Genomic DNA, 15,972 nt, shown 5'->3' with positions numbered 1-15,972 from the left:
GTTTGTTGTAAAGCAGATGTTTAATTTTGTGATGAAAATTCATGCTTTTGTCTTTAACAATAAAATCACAAATGTAAATATGGATTAACAGAGATTAAAGAAATTATTTTAGAACTAGTTCAAACAGGCCATATATATTTGCACTTTCACTGCTAATGTGAAGATTTTTTAAAAAATGTGACAATTTATTATCGCGAGCTATCATTTTATGATGTGTTGATAAACTTTTGACTTCACGAAGTTCCACCATTGCTTGCTTGCTTCAGTAGTCTGTGATGTTGTTTGATGTTTTCAAAATGCTAATGCAGTCTGATAATCAAATCTTATTGTGTGATGCTTCAGGTTACTGCTTTTATCTTCCCTTCTCATCTGTGATGTAGGTGATCTATGAAATTATGACTAATTCTTTTAAATTTGTTTTTGAAAAAGTGTTCAAAGTTTGCTAGGTGGACGGGAAACACAGCCTGAAGTGTCAGTCTTAATGTTGTCACATGTAGGTTTATTAAATACCTCCAGAGAGAGAAGAGGGAACTTGCCTTTGAAATAGTTTTGTTGCCTGTCAAAACAGGCTTCTTTGGCTTACTCGGGATTTCTATGGCTGGACTTGATTGGTAATTTAGGGAACCTGAGAGGATTGAGTTCAACATTTAATTATCTAAGGAACTTTCTTTGGTGCAACTTACTATCTTTTTGGTTAAAAATCACACAAAACCAGGTTATAGTCTAACAGGTTTATTTGGAAGCACTAGCTTTCAGAGCACTGCTCCTTCATCAGGTAGCTTTTTGGTAGGTAACTAAGACTAACTTACAAATGATGGCAGAGTCAAATGCATGTTTGAATAACTAACAGTTCCATCCCACTGAATTCCATGGCATCATACTATTTATATGGTTTTTCTGACCTCACAGGGAAACTTTACAAGGAATTGAGGACATTGGGTTATTCACTAGAGTTAATAATTGAGTATGACTTAATTCTTATTAATTGGCTGCCTTTTTGAACAGAATGGTTGATGGAGCTTGCAGATTTGCTTCTTCACAAAAATAAGTCTTATCGGGAAAGATGGTCCTGAGAAAAGTGGCAATTTTTATTGTATTGAAAATTCTCCAAGTACCCATGATGTGAGGAGTGCCATCAGTGATTCTGTGCACACCTGTTGTTCCTTTCTTTCCATTGGGAAAGTAACAGGTATATTCACCACTTGTTTAGATGAAGCAGAATATGAATGACTTAAATCAATGTAAGTAGTGGATTGAAATTAGCCAGTTTTATAAATTACTTCTGTTTCAGTTTTAACCTGAATAAATAGGGCTGTTCCCTGCCGTTTGTCTGTATCATATTCTGAGACATAACAGAGTTATAGATTTCCGGTTTGTTCAATATAGATGAGAAAGGCATGTCACTTCTTTTATGCTAGCTCTTTATGGATCACATAATCTAACCAAAGAAATACCAATGTACATTACTTGTAGTTCTCTGTTTGAATGGCTGGTATGAGAGGACACTCCGGTGGAAGATATGTGCTGAAGGAACCGTGCAGCATCGTTAAAAGAAAATGTTAGGACTAATGCTCCAGGTTCAGCTCTCCGGTCAAAAGAGCCAGAATAATTGAAGTGTTGTTATTGCAGCAACCTAGCTTTAAATAAGTAAATCAAAGAACTGCACTGCAAAATGTTGAGGATTTGGAACAGCAGAAATTGTCATTCGGTCATGGAATTTTGTCTCAGCCAGCATGTACACAAAATATCTTATTGAACCTAGCATTCAGGTCAAATGCAATGAATCTCGCCAGCTGTGGTTAAGAGGAATAATGATCCAGTATGCGTCTGCTCATTACTGCTCCGCAGTTTTCTTTCTTCAGAAATCACATGACACCAGGTTGCAGTCCAACAGCTTTATTTGAAATCACAAGCTTTCGGAGTGCTTCTCCTTTGTCAGGTGAAATGGAGGGAGGTGCACAGGCACAGAATTTACAGGAAGAAGGGTCATTGCAAGGTAATTCTGGGTAATTAAGAGTGTCAAAAGATAGTACAAATGGTGTGGGTGAGTGTTGACAGGCTGAATAACAAGTCTTTGCACGTGATTAAAAGTTTCAAAGGGTGTAAGTGTCAGTAGCTGAATAGCAAGTGAAGGGGTGACCTATAAATGATGCAAGTGAGACTTGTTTGCTGCACAGGACCTCTAACTAATGCTTTACAGCAGATACATTGATGACCTTTTCTTCTTTGAACTAGTGAGGAATCACTGAAATGACTTCACGACAATATTGACAAATTTCATCCCACCATCAGACTTACCATGGCTTACTCTTCAGAATCAGTCTCATTCTTGGATACGTGCATCTCCAGGGATGGACACCTTCATACTTCATTCTACTGCAAGCCCACGGATAACCTCACGATGCTTCACCTATCTAGCTTCCACCCCAAACATATTAAAGAAGCCATTCCCTATGGATAAGCCCTGTGCATGCCTAGGATCTGCTCAGGAATGTGACAGACACCTACCGATGCTGAAAGACACCGTCATAAGTTCAACTCATCGATTGCCATTTCCAACATGCTACAGCAAAAAATCATAATGACCTCCGAAGACAAACATGGGACACAATCAACAGAGTACGCTTCCTCATAAGTACTTCCTCAAAATGGATAAATCAAACCTTCAACATATAATTGACGATGATGAACATTTCACCAGGACCATCTCTACGCATTTACTTCTCACCTTCAAACAATGGGCAAACCTCAAACTGACCATTGCTCACAGAAAACAGCCCAGCCTTCAGGAGAACAGAGACCACAAGACTACACAGCCCTGTCATGGCAACCTCAGTTGACATGCCAGATCATTGACATGGATACTACCATAACACATGGGATCATCACCCACCATGTACACAGCAGATACTCATGTGACTCTGCCAATGTTGTCTCCCTCAAACACTGCAGGCAAGGATGCCCCGAGGCATGTTATATTTGGTGAGACCATGCAGATGCTACAACAACGGATGAACAGACACCATATAACAATCATAAAGTCATAGAGATGTACTGTAAGAAAAGAGACCATTCAGTTCAACTCTTCCATACCGACCAGATATCCTAAATTAATCTAGTCCCATTTGCCTGCACTTGGCCCGTATCCCTCTAACTGCTTCCTATTCATATACCCATCCAGATGCCTTTTAAATGTAATTGTACCAGCTTCCTCCACTTCCACTGGCAGCTCATTCCATACACTCACCAGCCTTTGCTTGAAAGGGTGCCCCTTGGGTCCCTTTTAAATCTTTCCCCTCTTACCATAAACCTATGCCCTCTAGTTCTGCACTCCCACCACCCCAGGGAAAAGACCTCAACTATTCACCCACTCCTTACTCCTCATGATTTTTATAAACCTCTATAAAGTCACCCCTTAACCTCTGACGCTCCAGGGAAAACAACCCCATCCTATTCAGCCTCGCCCTGTAGCCTAAATCCTCCAACCCTGGCAACATCCTTGTAAATTTTTTCTGAATCCTTTCAAGCTTCGCAACATCCTTCCTGTATCAGGGAGACCAGAATTGCACACAGTGTTCCAAAAGTGGCCAAGCCAATCTCCTGTGCAGCTGCAACATGACCTCCAACGCCTATACTCAATGTTCTGATCATTAAAGGAAAGCATACCAAGCACCTTCTTCACTATCCTATCTACCTGCGATCCACTTTCAAGGAACAATGAACCTGCACTCCAAGGTCTCTTTCCTCAGCAGCACTCCCCAGGAACTTGCCATTAAGTGGATAGGTTCTGCCCTGATTTGCCTTTGCAAAATGCAGCACCTCCGCATTTGTCTAAATTAAACTCCCATCTCACCAGATGGGTATGATCCTTCCTAGTTGGGGAACGCTTGGTCAAGGACATTCAGCGTCCAGTCTTTGGATAAGCATCCACTAAGGCAGCCTTCGAGATGCGCAACAACGCAGAATCATTGAGCAGTAACTGATAGACAAGTTCTGTACCCATAAAGGCAGCCTCAGCTGTGATCTTGGGTTCATGTTTCATGACATTTAACCCCAGCACACTGTTCTGTATTTGTAAAATCTTGCTTACTGTTCTATTTTGACACCATCACCTTGATTACTTATTATCTCTCTACCTTAATTAGTTTGTACAGTTTTGGATTACTTGTTACTTTGATCAGACCCTCGTCATGCAACTCCTGCACCTGTCTTATTACTTTAACCATTTGATTTCTTCCTAACATCATCTTTTTCTATTTTTTTGTAATTATCTCTCTGCCTTAATTAATTGGATCATTGGTCATCCCTTCACTTGCTATTCAGCTGTTGACACTTTACTCACACCATTTGACACCTTTTGATCACCTGCAAAGACTTGCTATTCAGCCTGTTGACACTCAATTCATCATTTGTACTGTTTTTTGACACTCTTAATTACCTGGAATTATCTTGCAATGATCTCTCCACCTTATAAATTCTGTGCCTCTACTTCACCTGATGAAGGACCAGCGCTTTGAAAGCTTGTGATTTCAAATTAACCTTTTGGATTATAGTCTGCTATTGTGTGACTTTTGACTTTGTCCACCCCAGTCTAACATCAGTACCTCTCAATTATGTTTTCTCTTTTGCCCTAGATTAACTTGACATGCAGTATTGTGAGATGAAAATATCACCGTGCCATGTATGTTGACTACTGTTTGACAACAAGTAACACTGTCTTCTGATCAAAAGTTCGCCACCTTCTCAAGGGCAATTAGACAATTATTTTTGGACATTAATTATGTTTTATACTAGGTGCTGTTCTGTTTACCTATGTCTGTTTATACTGCGTTGATCAAAAATTATCTGGACAATAGGACTTGCAATAAAATCTTAGAGCTGTGAAAAATGTTAAAACCAGAACAGGGCAATGTGTGTTTGCAGTGCAAAGACATTGCAGTTTGTTTCAAAGTACAATAAAAATTAATTAGATATGTTTTGTTTAAAAGAAAAGCCTCAGTAGCATTTTGGTTTCAACGTAAATTTGGACAAGATTTTACTTCTAATTCCATTCTTCATGGTGCATCTACCAATGGCATTTAACTTACAGTCACTTGACGCAAGATATTGGAAGTTAGTTATATTAGAGAATTACAAATCCAAGCAGCATTGCTTTGTGTAGTGAGGCTATTGTGTGAAATGAACAGTAGCATTGCTTTCAAGTGCCCTGACCTTCAATACGGCCACACTTGAAGTCAGCCAAAGATTGCTTCATGTCATATTGTTTAGCCTCTGAGTTTCCCACACACATTGTATAAGAACAGAGAAGCAAGTTCAGCAACAGGCTTACTGAGTATACTAAAATGTGCAGTCTTGAACACAGCATTTAGTTGAACTATTTTCGTCAGTCCATTTCTTCTATTCTGGCTATGACTTTTACATTCTAAACTGTGACCTTTCCATTCATACCCACTTGATGATTTTATAAAAAAATGACCATTTGAAAAGTTGCTGCTGATTTGAAAGTTTATACACTTTGACAAAATGCCATTAGTCATTGAAGAATAGTTTTGCTGCTGCAAGATTGCAGTCTAGTCAGTTGTCATTTTGTTGTTCTGACACAATCAGTTTTTTCATTGTTCAAGAAATATTTGCTTTCTTCTGTCATATTTGGCTTTTTCTGTAAGTGATGAATTCCCATTGAACTTTGCAACTCACAATAATGCAGATTTGTTAATGATAGCAATCCTATTCCATCCTGTCATCTTTCGTTAACCATGTTACCCCTATTGTCCACAACTCTTAATTTGCTTTGAACTGATGAATTTAGCTGGATTAATTTTGAAATAAGGAGAGAATGCTCATAATGCAATTGGAAATTCTTACAAATCAGTAATTATCAATGTAGGGAAAGTGTGCTGTTGCTGCTTTCAGATTGCCAATAATATTCCTGGAACATAGAACATTAATTTCTATTTGATAGTCAACCAATATATAGTGTAGCTTTCCTTTTTCCTTCCTTTCAATTGTGGCAGTTTCACTAGACACACTGCCTGTCTTTGAAAAATGTGTACAATTACTTAATTTGATGCAGAACTCATTGAATCATGTTGTAAGTTGCCTAAAACTCCATAGTTACCTGACTGCAAGAGTGTGGTCCATGAACAGGGATTAATTAATCTTATGATGCCATCTTTTAATTTGTATTTCATGTTAAAGGCTCCAAATATTAAGCTTCTGTTGAAGCTAGTTGAAAGTTAGTGTATTACAGGTGTTACTAAAGTTCCTTGGAGGTAAAGAAATATGAAGTTATGAGCAAGAAATTGCAGATCACCATATTAAAACAAGTAATGGTAAAATAAAAACACACTGGTAAGGACGAAGTCCCAATAGGTCTCCATGGTATAACATTGGGCCCTGTTCCTTGAGTTCCTTGTTGCTGAATCAAATAGATTAACATTTAAACTAGTGCTTAAACTTAAATTACATGCAATGACTTCTGTAGTTGGTGTTTTCTTGTTCAGGTGTGACAGAAGGACAGCATAATTTAGGCTGAAGTGAGAAGGTTCCTTGTTCTTCACTGGTTCTGTGCATTTGGCACTTTTGGACTGCTGACTTTTGTTCAGCAGAATAGTATTTTGTCTCTTTGTTGCAGTTTCTCTTTGTCCTGCATCGATCAAAGCTTCTGAGGGTGGTTGTCAAGGCTGCTCCTTATTGTTCTGTACACTGGCTGTTATTAGCCAGGTTTCTTTCTCCAATTCAAAAGCACAAAATGGTGGTATGTTCATTTCGAGGAGTCCAGGGTCCATGTAGCAAAAAGGTCACTTATGATTAATCCCTTTGAAGTTCTTCCTCCTGTCTACTGTTTATCTCTGAAGCCAGAATTCTGACACATCCATTATTTGTTTTGCCTGTATTTGAAGAGTTTTTACATGCCTCGACGTGTGTCTCTGTAAATCATTCAGAATTGTAGCTGTGCAATCTGGTGACTTGTAGCAGCCTCTTTTTCATCTCTTCTGTTGAGTTAGTCAATTTAATTTTTTTTTAAAATGTCTATCATATCATAACCCTTGTGTTCATGAAATAATAGTCATTATTAAGACCTGAAGAATGACCAAGGTTGAAAATTAAATTTTCCAAGATATTTAACTTTTAGAAGGGGAATAGAAGGTAAAGAAGGGAGCCCTGCTAACAAAGGGTAGAGTAAACGTAGGAAAGAGGAAGAGCTTTAATTAAGATAATTGAAGTGTCAAATCAAGAACAAGAAGGGAATAAAGATTATGCTCACTGCTTGTTAATGCCTTAACATTTGTGTTAGACATAGAATAAATTAGAAAATTTGAGATTAAGGAACAAGTAATCATGAAGGATTTTAATCCAAAACAACTAAATTTGTATTAATAATTTACAGGACATGCTCATGAAATGTATCCATAGATTTTAAATCATTTTTTGAGCAACAAACCAGAGAATAACCAGTAACTCTCTGATTGTATAACCAAAAAAATTGTAATTAATAACCTTTTAGTAAATAACTATTTGAGGTAAATTTATCATAGCATGATGCAATTTCATAGTTTAATACTGATTTAGTGAAGCTTGAAATGAGAATTATAGCAAATTGTAAAGATATGAAAGCTAAATTTGCAAAAATGTGTTTGGAAACTAGGTTCAGAGTTTAGAAGACAGAAAAAATATAGAAGACAAAAAAATGACAGCAATAGTGAGAAACCAACGTCTGATGAGATTGGCAAAGAAATTGAAATCGGAGAAATTCATGGAACTAAATGAAACAATACCCTGGGCCTGTTGGCCTGTGCCCTATAGTTTTAAAAGAGAACTAAATAGAAAGTAAGCGCATTGCTTTCAATCATAAACCATTCTTTAATTCTGAAGTTCATAGAATCACTGCAGCGTGGAAACAGACCATTCAGATCATCGAGTCAAGCATCAACCCGCTAAAGCGCATCCCACCCAGACCCACCCCTACCCTGTGATCCTATATTTTCCACAGTTATTCTCCCTAACCTGCACATCTTTGGACCATTAGAGCGCCCGGTGGAAACCCATGCAGAAATGGGAGAATGTGGAAACTCTATGCAGACAGTTGCCCAAGGGTAGAATCGAACACAGCACCCTGGTCGTGAGGCAGCGATACTAACCATTGGCCCACCATGCCACCCTACCATTCTACCTATGTGTTGCAGCATAACAAATACCAATCCACAATTCAGAGAAAAGAGGGATCTATAAACTAGTTAATGTGATATCAATCATTCAGAAAGTGCTAAAAGTGCTTTTATTGCAGATATGATAGCAGGCACTTAGAGTCAGAGTTCTCCAGCACGGAGAAAGGTCCTTTGGCTCAAACTGGTCCATGGTGACCAAAATGTCCGTCCACACTAACTGCATTTCCCTGCACCTGGCCCATATCCTTCTAATCCTTTCCTATCCATGCATTTGCTCAAATGCCTTTTAAATGTTATTAATGTACCTGCCTCAACCACTTGCCCCTGGCAGCTCATTTCATAAGCGTACCACCCTCTGTTTAAAAAAAAAAGTTGCCCCTCCGGTTTCCTTTTATTCTTTTCCCTCTAACCTTAATCCGATGCCCTCTAGTTCCAACCCTGGGAAAAAAAAACTGAGTGCATTCACCCTTTCCATGCCTCTCATGGTCTTCATGATGAGGAGGTACTAGTATTGGACTGGGGTGAACAAAGTTAAAAATCACACAACACCAGGTTCTAGTCCAACAGGTTTATTTGGAAGTACTAGCTTTCGAGAGTGCTGCTCCTTCATCAGGTAACTAGTGGGGCAGAATCATAAGATACAGAATTTATAACACACGATCATAGTGTCATGCAACTGACACAATAGATTGACCAACCATAGATTGCTGTTAAGTCTTTCATCTTTTAGAATGGGTTGCAGGTTTTGATTCATTATGCAAATCCCAGAATTTCTTTCAAGTCACATTCCCGAGATAACTTAAGGTTTTATGAAAAACGGGTGACATCTCAGCTCAGACAATGCATTGAAGGTGTGAGGTTAGAGTCTGTATAGATTCCAACCTTTGATTCATAAGTGTCGTGCAACCGATATGATCTATTGAACAACCCTAGATTGCTGTTAAGTCTTTCATCTTTTACAATGGGTTGCAGATTTTGTTTCATTAATACACTCTACCAAGCTACACTCTCTACTCTATTTTAGTGTCTTTAGCAAACTTACTAATCATGCCTTGTACATTCTGATCCAAATCATTGATATGGATAATAAACAGTAATGAGCACAGTACTGACTCCTGAGGAATTTGGAAAATGGGCAGAGTCTACATGGGTTTATGAAACTAGTAGAGATGTGGAAGAATGATTGGAGGTCCATTTTTGATTGAGAAATGGAAAAGCAACTTGTCTAGAATGAGAGAAACTTCAGGGAGCTTTGGTGCAGGGGGGTTTGGGAATCCTCATGCATGAATTGCAGAAGACTGGGATGCAGATGGTGGTGAAGGCACATGGAACTTTGGCGTTTCTTGCTGGAAGAGTGGAGTATGGAAGTAGAAAGGTGTTACAACTTTATGGGATATGGGTTAGACTGAACTTAAAGTATTGTGTGCAGTTTTGGTCCCCTTATTTTAGAAGGGATGTATTGCATGGGAGGCAGTTCAGAAGAGGTTGACTGGATAGATTCCAGAGATGATGGGTTTGTCTTAGGAAGAGAGATTGAGCAGTTTTAAGTCTATACTTTCTGAAGTTTAGAAGAATGAGAGAAGATCTAATTGAGATACATATGAATCAAAAGGGGATTGATAAAGTAGACATAGAGAGAATGTTCCATCATGTGGGGAAATCTAGAATGCATGGTTATAGTTTTAGGATAAAGGTAGCAGATTTAAAACAGATGAGGAGAAATTACTTCTCTCAAAAGTAGTGAATCTATGGAAGTCATTGCCCAAACGTAGAGTGGATGCCAGGGCATTGAGTAAATTTAAGGAGGATATAGACTGATTCCTTATTAGTAACGGGTTGAACAGTTATGGAGAGTGGGCAAGAAAATGGAATTGAGACTGAGATGAGCTCAACCATGATTATATTAAATGGTGGAGCAGCCTCAAGAAGGTGAATTGCCTACTCCTCCTCTCAGCATTCTGAAGGGACCATTCTCCATGACACCCAGGCCCATTCTTCCATTATCCTAGTAGTTCTGCTTTATCTATGCAGGGGTAACTGAAAGAGTACTTGCCCTTTTACTCCTTCTGTTCTTAGCAAGTCCTAAACTGTGCTTTCCATTTAAGTTATTGTCCACTGCTCTCAATGTGATCTCCTCCACATTACAGTAACTAAAAGCACATTGAGTGAATGGTTTGTGGACATCTCTCTTTGGTCTACATGCAGGACCCGAAGCTTCCTGTCACTAGTCATTTCAATTCTCTCTCTTGATCCCACTCTGATCGTTCTGTTCCTGGCCTGGTACAGTGGTTCAGTGAATGTTAATGCTTGAGGGACAGTGCCTCATCTTTAGCATTTTACAGCCTTCTAGACTCAACGTTGTGTTCAGTAATTTTTAGTCATAACCACTGCTTCCGCTTTGTTTCATTTCAGTTCAGGATTTGACTTTTTCTTGTTTCTTTGTTTATTACTAGTATTGCATTTGACTGGTTGGTATGCACGATGCTATATTACCATGCCCCTCCTGCCATGTTGGTAGGTGTGGTAATAATCACATTAGAAAGGTGATGTGCAAGAAGTCTTAGTGAGTGAATGCTGTGCATTTTGTTGGTGTAACAATGGCTCCTGCTATGCAGGTGGTGGCCGGAATGATCATTAAAGGTGTGGATGACTGCCTATCAGGTTTATTGCTTTGAGCTAGATGGTGTCAAGATACTTGTATTGGATCTATTCTCATCCAAGAAAGAGGAGAATATTCCAGTTTACTGCTGATCTGTGCCTCATGAGTCGGGGAAGGGCTCGGGTGTTAAAAGGCGAGTCAGAATATCTGTAACCACAGTATTCAAGAGTGAAAGGAAAGAGAAAAGATGAGAGAGAATTATTTACTAATGAAAGGGGGTGATTTGTTTGGGACCAATCATTGATGGCATCAGTGGCATTGCAATGATTGACCCACAAGTCTAGTGAAGGCAATAAAAGCATAATATTCTAGATGCTGAAAATTTGAAGCAGACACAGAGAATGTTGGAGAAACTCTGTTCATCTGGCAGCATCTGTAGAGAAAGACAGAGTTACAGTAACTCTTTCTCTGAAGTGTCTTTTTGAACTTGCAATGTTAACTGTTTCCCTCTCTGCATCTGCTGTTAGTGAAGGTGACCAGGGAGGAGTAAAGCAAATGTTAAAGGCTAGATGTGAGCCAGAAGGCTGATACCAGCAGAATTTTAGAGGTTTACAGAGCTGTGGTTATCCCTGTCCTCCTATATGGCTCTGAGAAGTGGAGCGTCTACAGGAGACAGCCTAATGGACTGGAGCAGTACTACCAACACCGCCTGCGCAAGGTCCTGCGAATCCACTCGGAAGAAAGACACACCATCACCAGCATCCTCAACGAAGCCAACATCCCCAGCGCCGAGGTACTGACCAACCTTGATCAGTTACGATGGGCTGGACATGTCACCTGCGTGACCAACATGAGACTCCTCAAGCAGGGGATGCTGTACGCCCAGCATTGAAACAGCAGGCTAGCCCCAGATGGACTGAGGAAACACATCAGTGACACCCTCAAGGCCATTCAAACAGACACCTAGGAATCACTGGCTCAAGACCATCCAAAGTGGAGGAAGAGCATCAGGGTAGCTGTTGAGTACCTTGTCTCTTTCCATTGCGAAAAAATGGAAGTCAGGAGAAAACAGCAAAAGGAGTGTGCTGCCACACCAACGTCCCGTGACCACCACCTGCCACAACTGTAACAGAGCCTGCGGTAGCCTGTGCTCACATTTCATTTCATTTCATTTCATTTGAGTATTATGGTTTCCTATGTGTTGTTTCATCAAAAATTTATATCTGGCACTGAATGTCAATCTATTGTTCTCATCTAATCCTCTTATTTTTTTTGCTTAAAAGTCAGCCATTATTACCTTAATGTCTCTCTTTATATTGCAAGTTTTCTTTAAGTCCCATGTATTATTGTCACTGTTAGATGCTCTGATCTTGACTTCACTGGCATTCTTTGCCTAGTGATTAATAGTTACTCTAGTATTGCAGTTCAGAGGACTCTTTGCACTTCCATACTCATTTAACATAACAATTTATTATCATGTCCAGAAACAGTAATTTATTTATTTCTATCAAATGTTTTCCAATATATTCTAATAAATACAATCTCTTCATAACTTATTACACTTCTCTCCCTGGTTAAATCATAGCATGACATGAATATTTGTTTTAATTTTTTTATTTAACTGTTTTTGAGGTTTATAGTTCTTCTGTATTTGAATCTAAGTTAATCATCTTGCTAATTTCTTTAATATAGATTATTCATCTTGAGCCTGAATACTTAATGTCCATTTCACCTCTTCAATCTGTTCAGAATGATCTAAGTGCTTTGAAATATGCCTCTTTGCTCTCTCTATCCTATAAAACTGTTGACACAAGTACATTCATTTATTTTGTATTTTAGCAATCATGTGTAAAATACATGTTCAGTGGCTTCTTAAAGATTCCAATCCTAGTTGGCCTGTCTCCTAGCTCTTCTGTATTTTCTTGGAATCTTATCTTGATCAGATGCTTTCTCCACTACTAATGCATTATATATTTTTACTTTCTTTGATAAATTGTCTAGCTTAAAACTTTGAATTCATTCTTCCCATGCCTTATTGTAAATCAATACATCAGTGTGTATTATCTACAAGATGCACTGCAGATATTCACCAAGTTTTCTTAGCACATTCCAAATCCACAAGGACAGCAGATATGTGGAAGCACCACCACCTGCAAGTTCCCTTCCAAGCCACTCGGCATCCTGAGCTGAAAATATATTTCTGTTCCTTTAATGTTGCTGGGTCAAAAATCTTGTGACTACCTCCCTAACAGCATTGTGCATTACCTATGCCAAATGGACGACAGCAGTTCAAGAAGGTAGTCCACCAGCACATTTTAAGGGCAATTGGGATGGGCAAGAAATGCTGGCCCAACCACTGCCATCATATTCCATGATGAATAATACAGAAAGTTGATGCGATGGAAAATGAACATGAGAGTTATGAGGCTTTGGCCATTTGGCTCTTTAAACGTTCTCCACCCTTTTGTAAGGCCATGGCTTGTTGTTCCTCAACTCCATATTCCTGTTTACCTCAATAAATTTCAGTTCTTTTTTGGCAATAATTTAAAAATATTCAATTACTCTGTTTGTACTGCTCGCTGAAGAACTCAGATATTCAAAGCCTTGCAACCCATGAGAGAAAGTACTTCTTATTTCTGTCTGTAATAGAAAACCTCTTATTTTTAAATGGTTTGCCCTAGTTCTAGTCTTTCTCACATGAGGAAACATTCTCTCAGCATCCACACTGTAAAATCTTTTCAGCTTAAATGTTTCATAAACAACTGTATAGAAACCCCAGCAACAGTAAAGACTATTATTTGTTGTGCAACTAAAGCAATATCTACCACAAATTTTATTGTGAATAATGTTACACATGTGATTTTATATTCTAATTTATTGATGGATAGCACTGTTGACACAAATGGGTTAAACATTTGATCACTTCACATCAGTTGAGTTATGATAATTTCCTTCGACAGCGGTGTGGCTGAGCATAGCTCGCAAGACAGTAAAAAGCCTAATTTATATGGACCATTAAAGAGATAGAAATCTTTCATAAATGAGTGTGTACAATGTAAGTAGAATTCTGTGATAAATGTGTTATTTCAAAGGAATGAATTTAACTGCTCGCCCACATCCTTTTCTATCAGACAACTGTATCTTTTATTTAGCTCAGTGCTTTTTCTTTAATCCCAACTCAAGTCGCCTATTTGTGTGCAAGAGTTTCTTTTATGTTTCATTGTGTGGGCTTTAAAAGAACTCTATTGTCGCATTGCAGTCACCTGTCAGGAAGGACTCCAGCTTCCTTATAATTGAATACTCTTCAGAATATCCAGGAACAAAACATATTCAGCTTTCTGAGAGTGGGAAAATAATAACCAATAACTAGCTGTACTGTAAACTGGAAATACTGCCATTTCTTGAATCAAGAAAATATTACAAGCGAATAATTATTTCTATTTTAACTTTTAATGGGTAGTTTTATTTTCTAGCAGTTTTCATTCTGTTCTCTGCAATCAAAAATAGCTAGAAATCTTTTTTTTCTGATAAATGAAGTGTTTACAATCAAAGCATTGGGAATGTCAGATCATGTTAAGTACAGTTGAAGGTGACCACCTTGGCTTTTCCATGCAAACAAAATCTGCAGTTTGCCACACCATCTCCCAGATTCGACACGCCCCTCACAAAAATCACAACTAAACACACCAAATCAAAATTAGTCATGTTTTAAATCATTCTAAAGCTCTATCCTTTACTATTCTATCCACATGTTGAAATTGATTTTGTGTGAAAAACAGTTTGTGAGTTTTCTACTTATGGCTAGTTTGAAACTGTGCTCCCTTTGTACTGTTGATGGGTTATTTATAAGTGTCTTTTTGAACAAGACGGTGCACTCTCCTCTAATTTAGAAAGAGATTGATTCGAGACCTATTCCAGGATTTGAGCACATGTTGACTCATTAATCACGTACACTACAATGTGCTGCATTTTCTCTTGGAATACTAAGCTGACTCTGTCACCCTGATCTGGTGAATGTAACTACCCTGTGTCACTATTTGAAGATGAGAGAACAGCCCTACAATCTTCTGGTCCTGTGATGACTTTATCTTTTACTTTTATTTGAAGATAATAGGAAAATGTTTGATAAAGTTGACTATCTCCGAGGAGATCAAATGACTAAAAGACCGCATTCATCCAATTTCGCCTTGTTTTCTCTTCACTGTTGGACATCTGTATTTACTTGTTTATTTGTTCATCGGATGTGGGAATTGCATTTATTGCTGGTCCATAATTGCTCTTGGAGAAGGTGATGGTGAGTCCCTGCCTTGAACTTTTGTAGTCGTTTGTATTAGGCACATCATTGCAATTAGGAAGAGAGCTCCAGGATTTTAATAAAGTAGCAGTGAAGAAATGATGTCATTGTTCCATGTCAGGATGGTGATCAGGGCTTGGAGGAGAAGTTGCAGTTGGTGGTGTTCCAGGCATCTGTTATCCTTGTCCTTCTAGCTGGTAGAGATGATAGATTTGTAAGATGCTGTATTGTATCTTGTAGATGGTAAACACTGCTACCAGTGTACATCAGTAGTTGAGGAGGCGTGAATGTTTTAAGATGGTGGCTAGGGTGCAAATCAAGAGGGCCTACCTTATCCTGGATGTTGTTGAGCTTCCCAAATGGTGGAGCTCCTATTTGTAACTCAGCCAGGCAAATGTTACTTCAGACTTTGCCTTGTAGGCGACCTTTGGTGTGTTAGAAAGTATACTAAGCACCTCAGAATTCTCAGTCTCCAACCTGTCCTTATAGCCACAGTATTTATACAGCTGGTCTAAGTTAGTTTCTGGTCATTGGTAACCACCAGTATATTAGTAATACCACAGGTTTTAGCTATGGTAAAGACATTGAAAAGGGGAATGGTTTGATTGTCTTGAGTGGTTGTTACTTAGAATCTATGGCCATGAGTAGCATTTGCAACTTATCAGCTCATTTCTGTATTTTTACCGCATCTTACTGCAAATGTGCACAGACTGCTTCAGTATATGAGTAGTCCTGAATGGTGCTGAACATTGTGGAATCATTAGCGAGCTCCACGTCTCACCATACCATGGAGGGAAGGTCATTGATGAAGCAGCTGACGATGGTTGTACCTAAGACATTATACTGAGAATTTGAGGGTGCTTGTAGCATAATGGTCAAGTCCCTGCCTCTGGGCCAGAGAAGACACAGGT

The 15,972-nt window shown here is 38.7% G+C and overlaps 1 protein-coding gene across 8 annotated transcripts in view; it reads left to right on the top strand.

Annotated features, from left to right (window-relative positions):
* Positions 1-15,972, top strand: part of atxn10 (ataxin 10) — a 317,949-nt gene that overhangs the window by 91,494 nt on the left and 210,483 nt on the right. For 2 of the 8 annotated variants that reach the window (XM_043709269.1, XM_043709271.1), the window contains one exon: positions 4,635-4,929. The exons of the other annotated variants lie outside the window; for them this stretch is intronic. In XM_043709269.1, the coding sequence (XP_043565204.1) occupies positions 4,635-4,664 (30 nt within the window). In that variant the 3' untranslated portion in view covers positions 4,665-4,929. Of the gene's footprint in view, positions 1-4,634; positions 4,930-15,972 lie in introns of those variants that run through there. 8 annotated transcript variants of the gene reach the window in all.

This window comes from Chiloscyllium plagiosum, chromosome 19 (genome assembly GCF_004010195.1).
Source record: "Chiloscyllium plagiosum isolate BGI_BamShark_2017 chromosome 19, ASM401019v2, whole genome shotgun sequence".
In the NCBI taxonomy this organism is placed as follows: Eukaryota; Metazoa; Chordata; class Chondrichthyes; order Orectolobiformes; family Hemiscylliidae; genus Chiloscyllium; species Chiloscyllium plagiosum.
The sequence above is the reverse complement of the archived record's forward strand: the minus strand, read 5'-3'. Positions and strand labels throughout refer to the sequence as shown.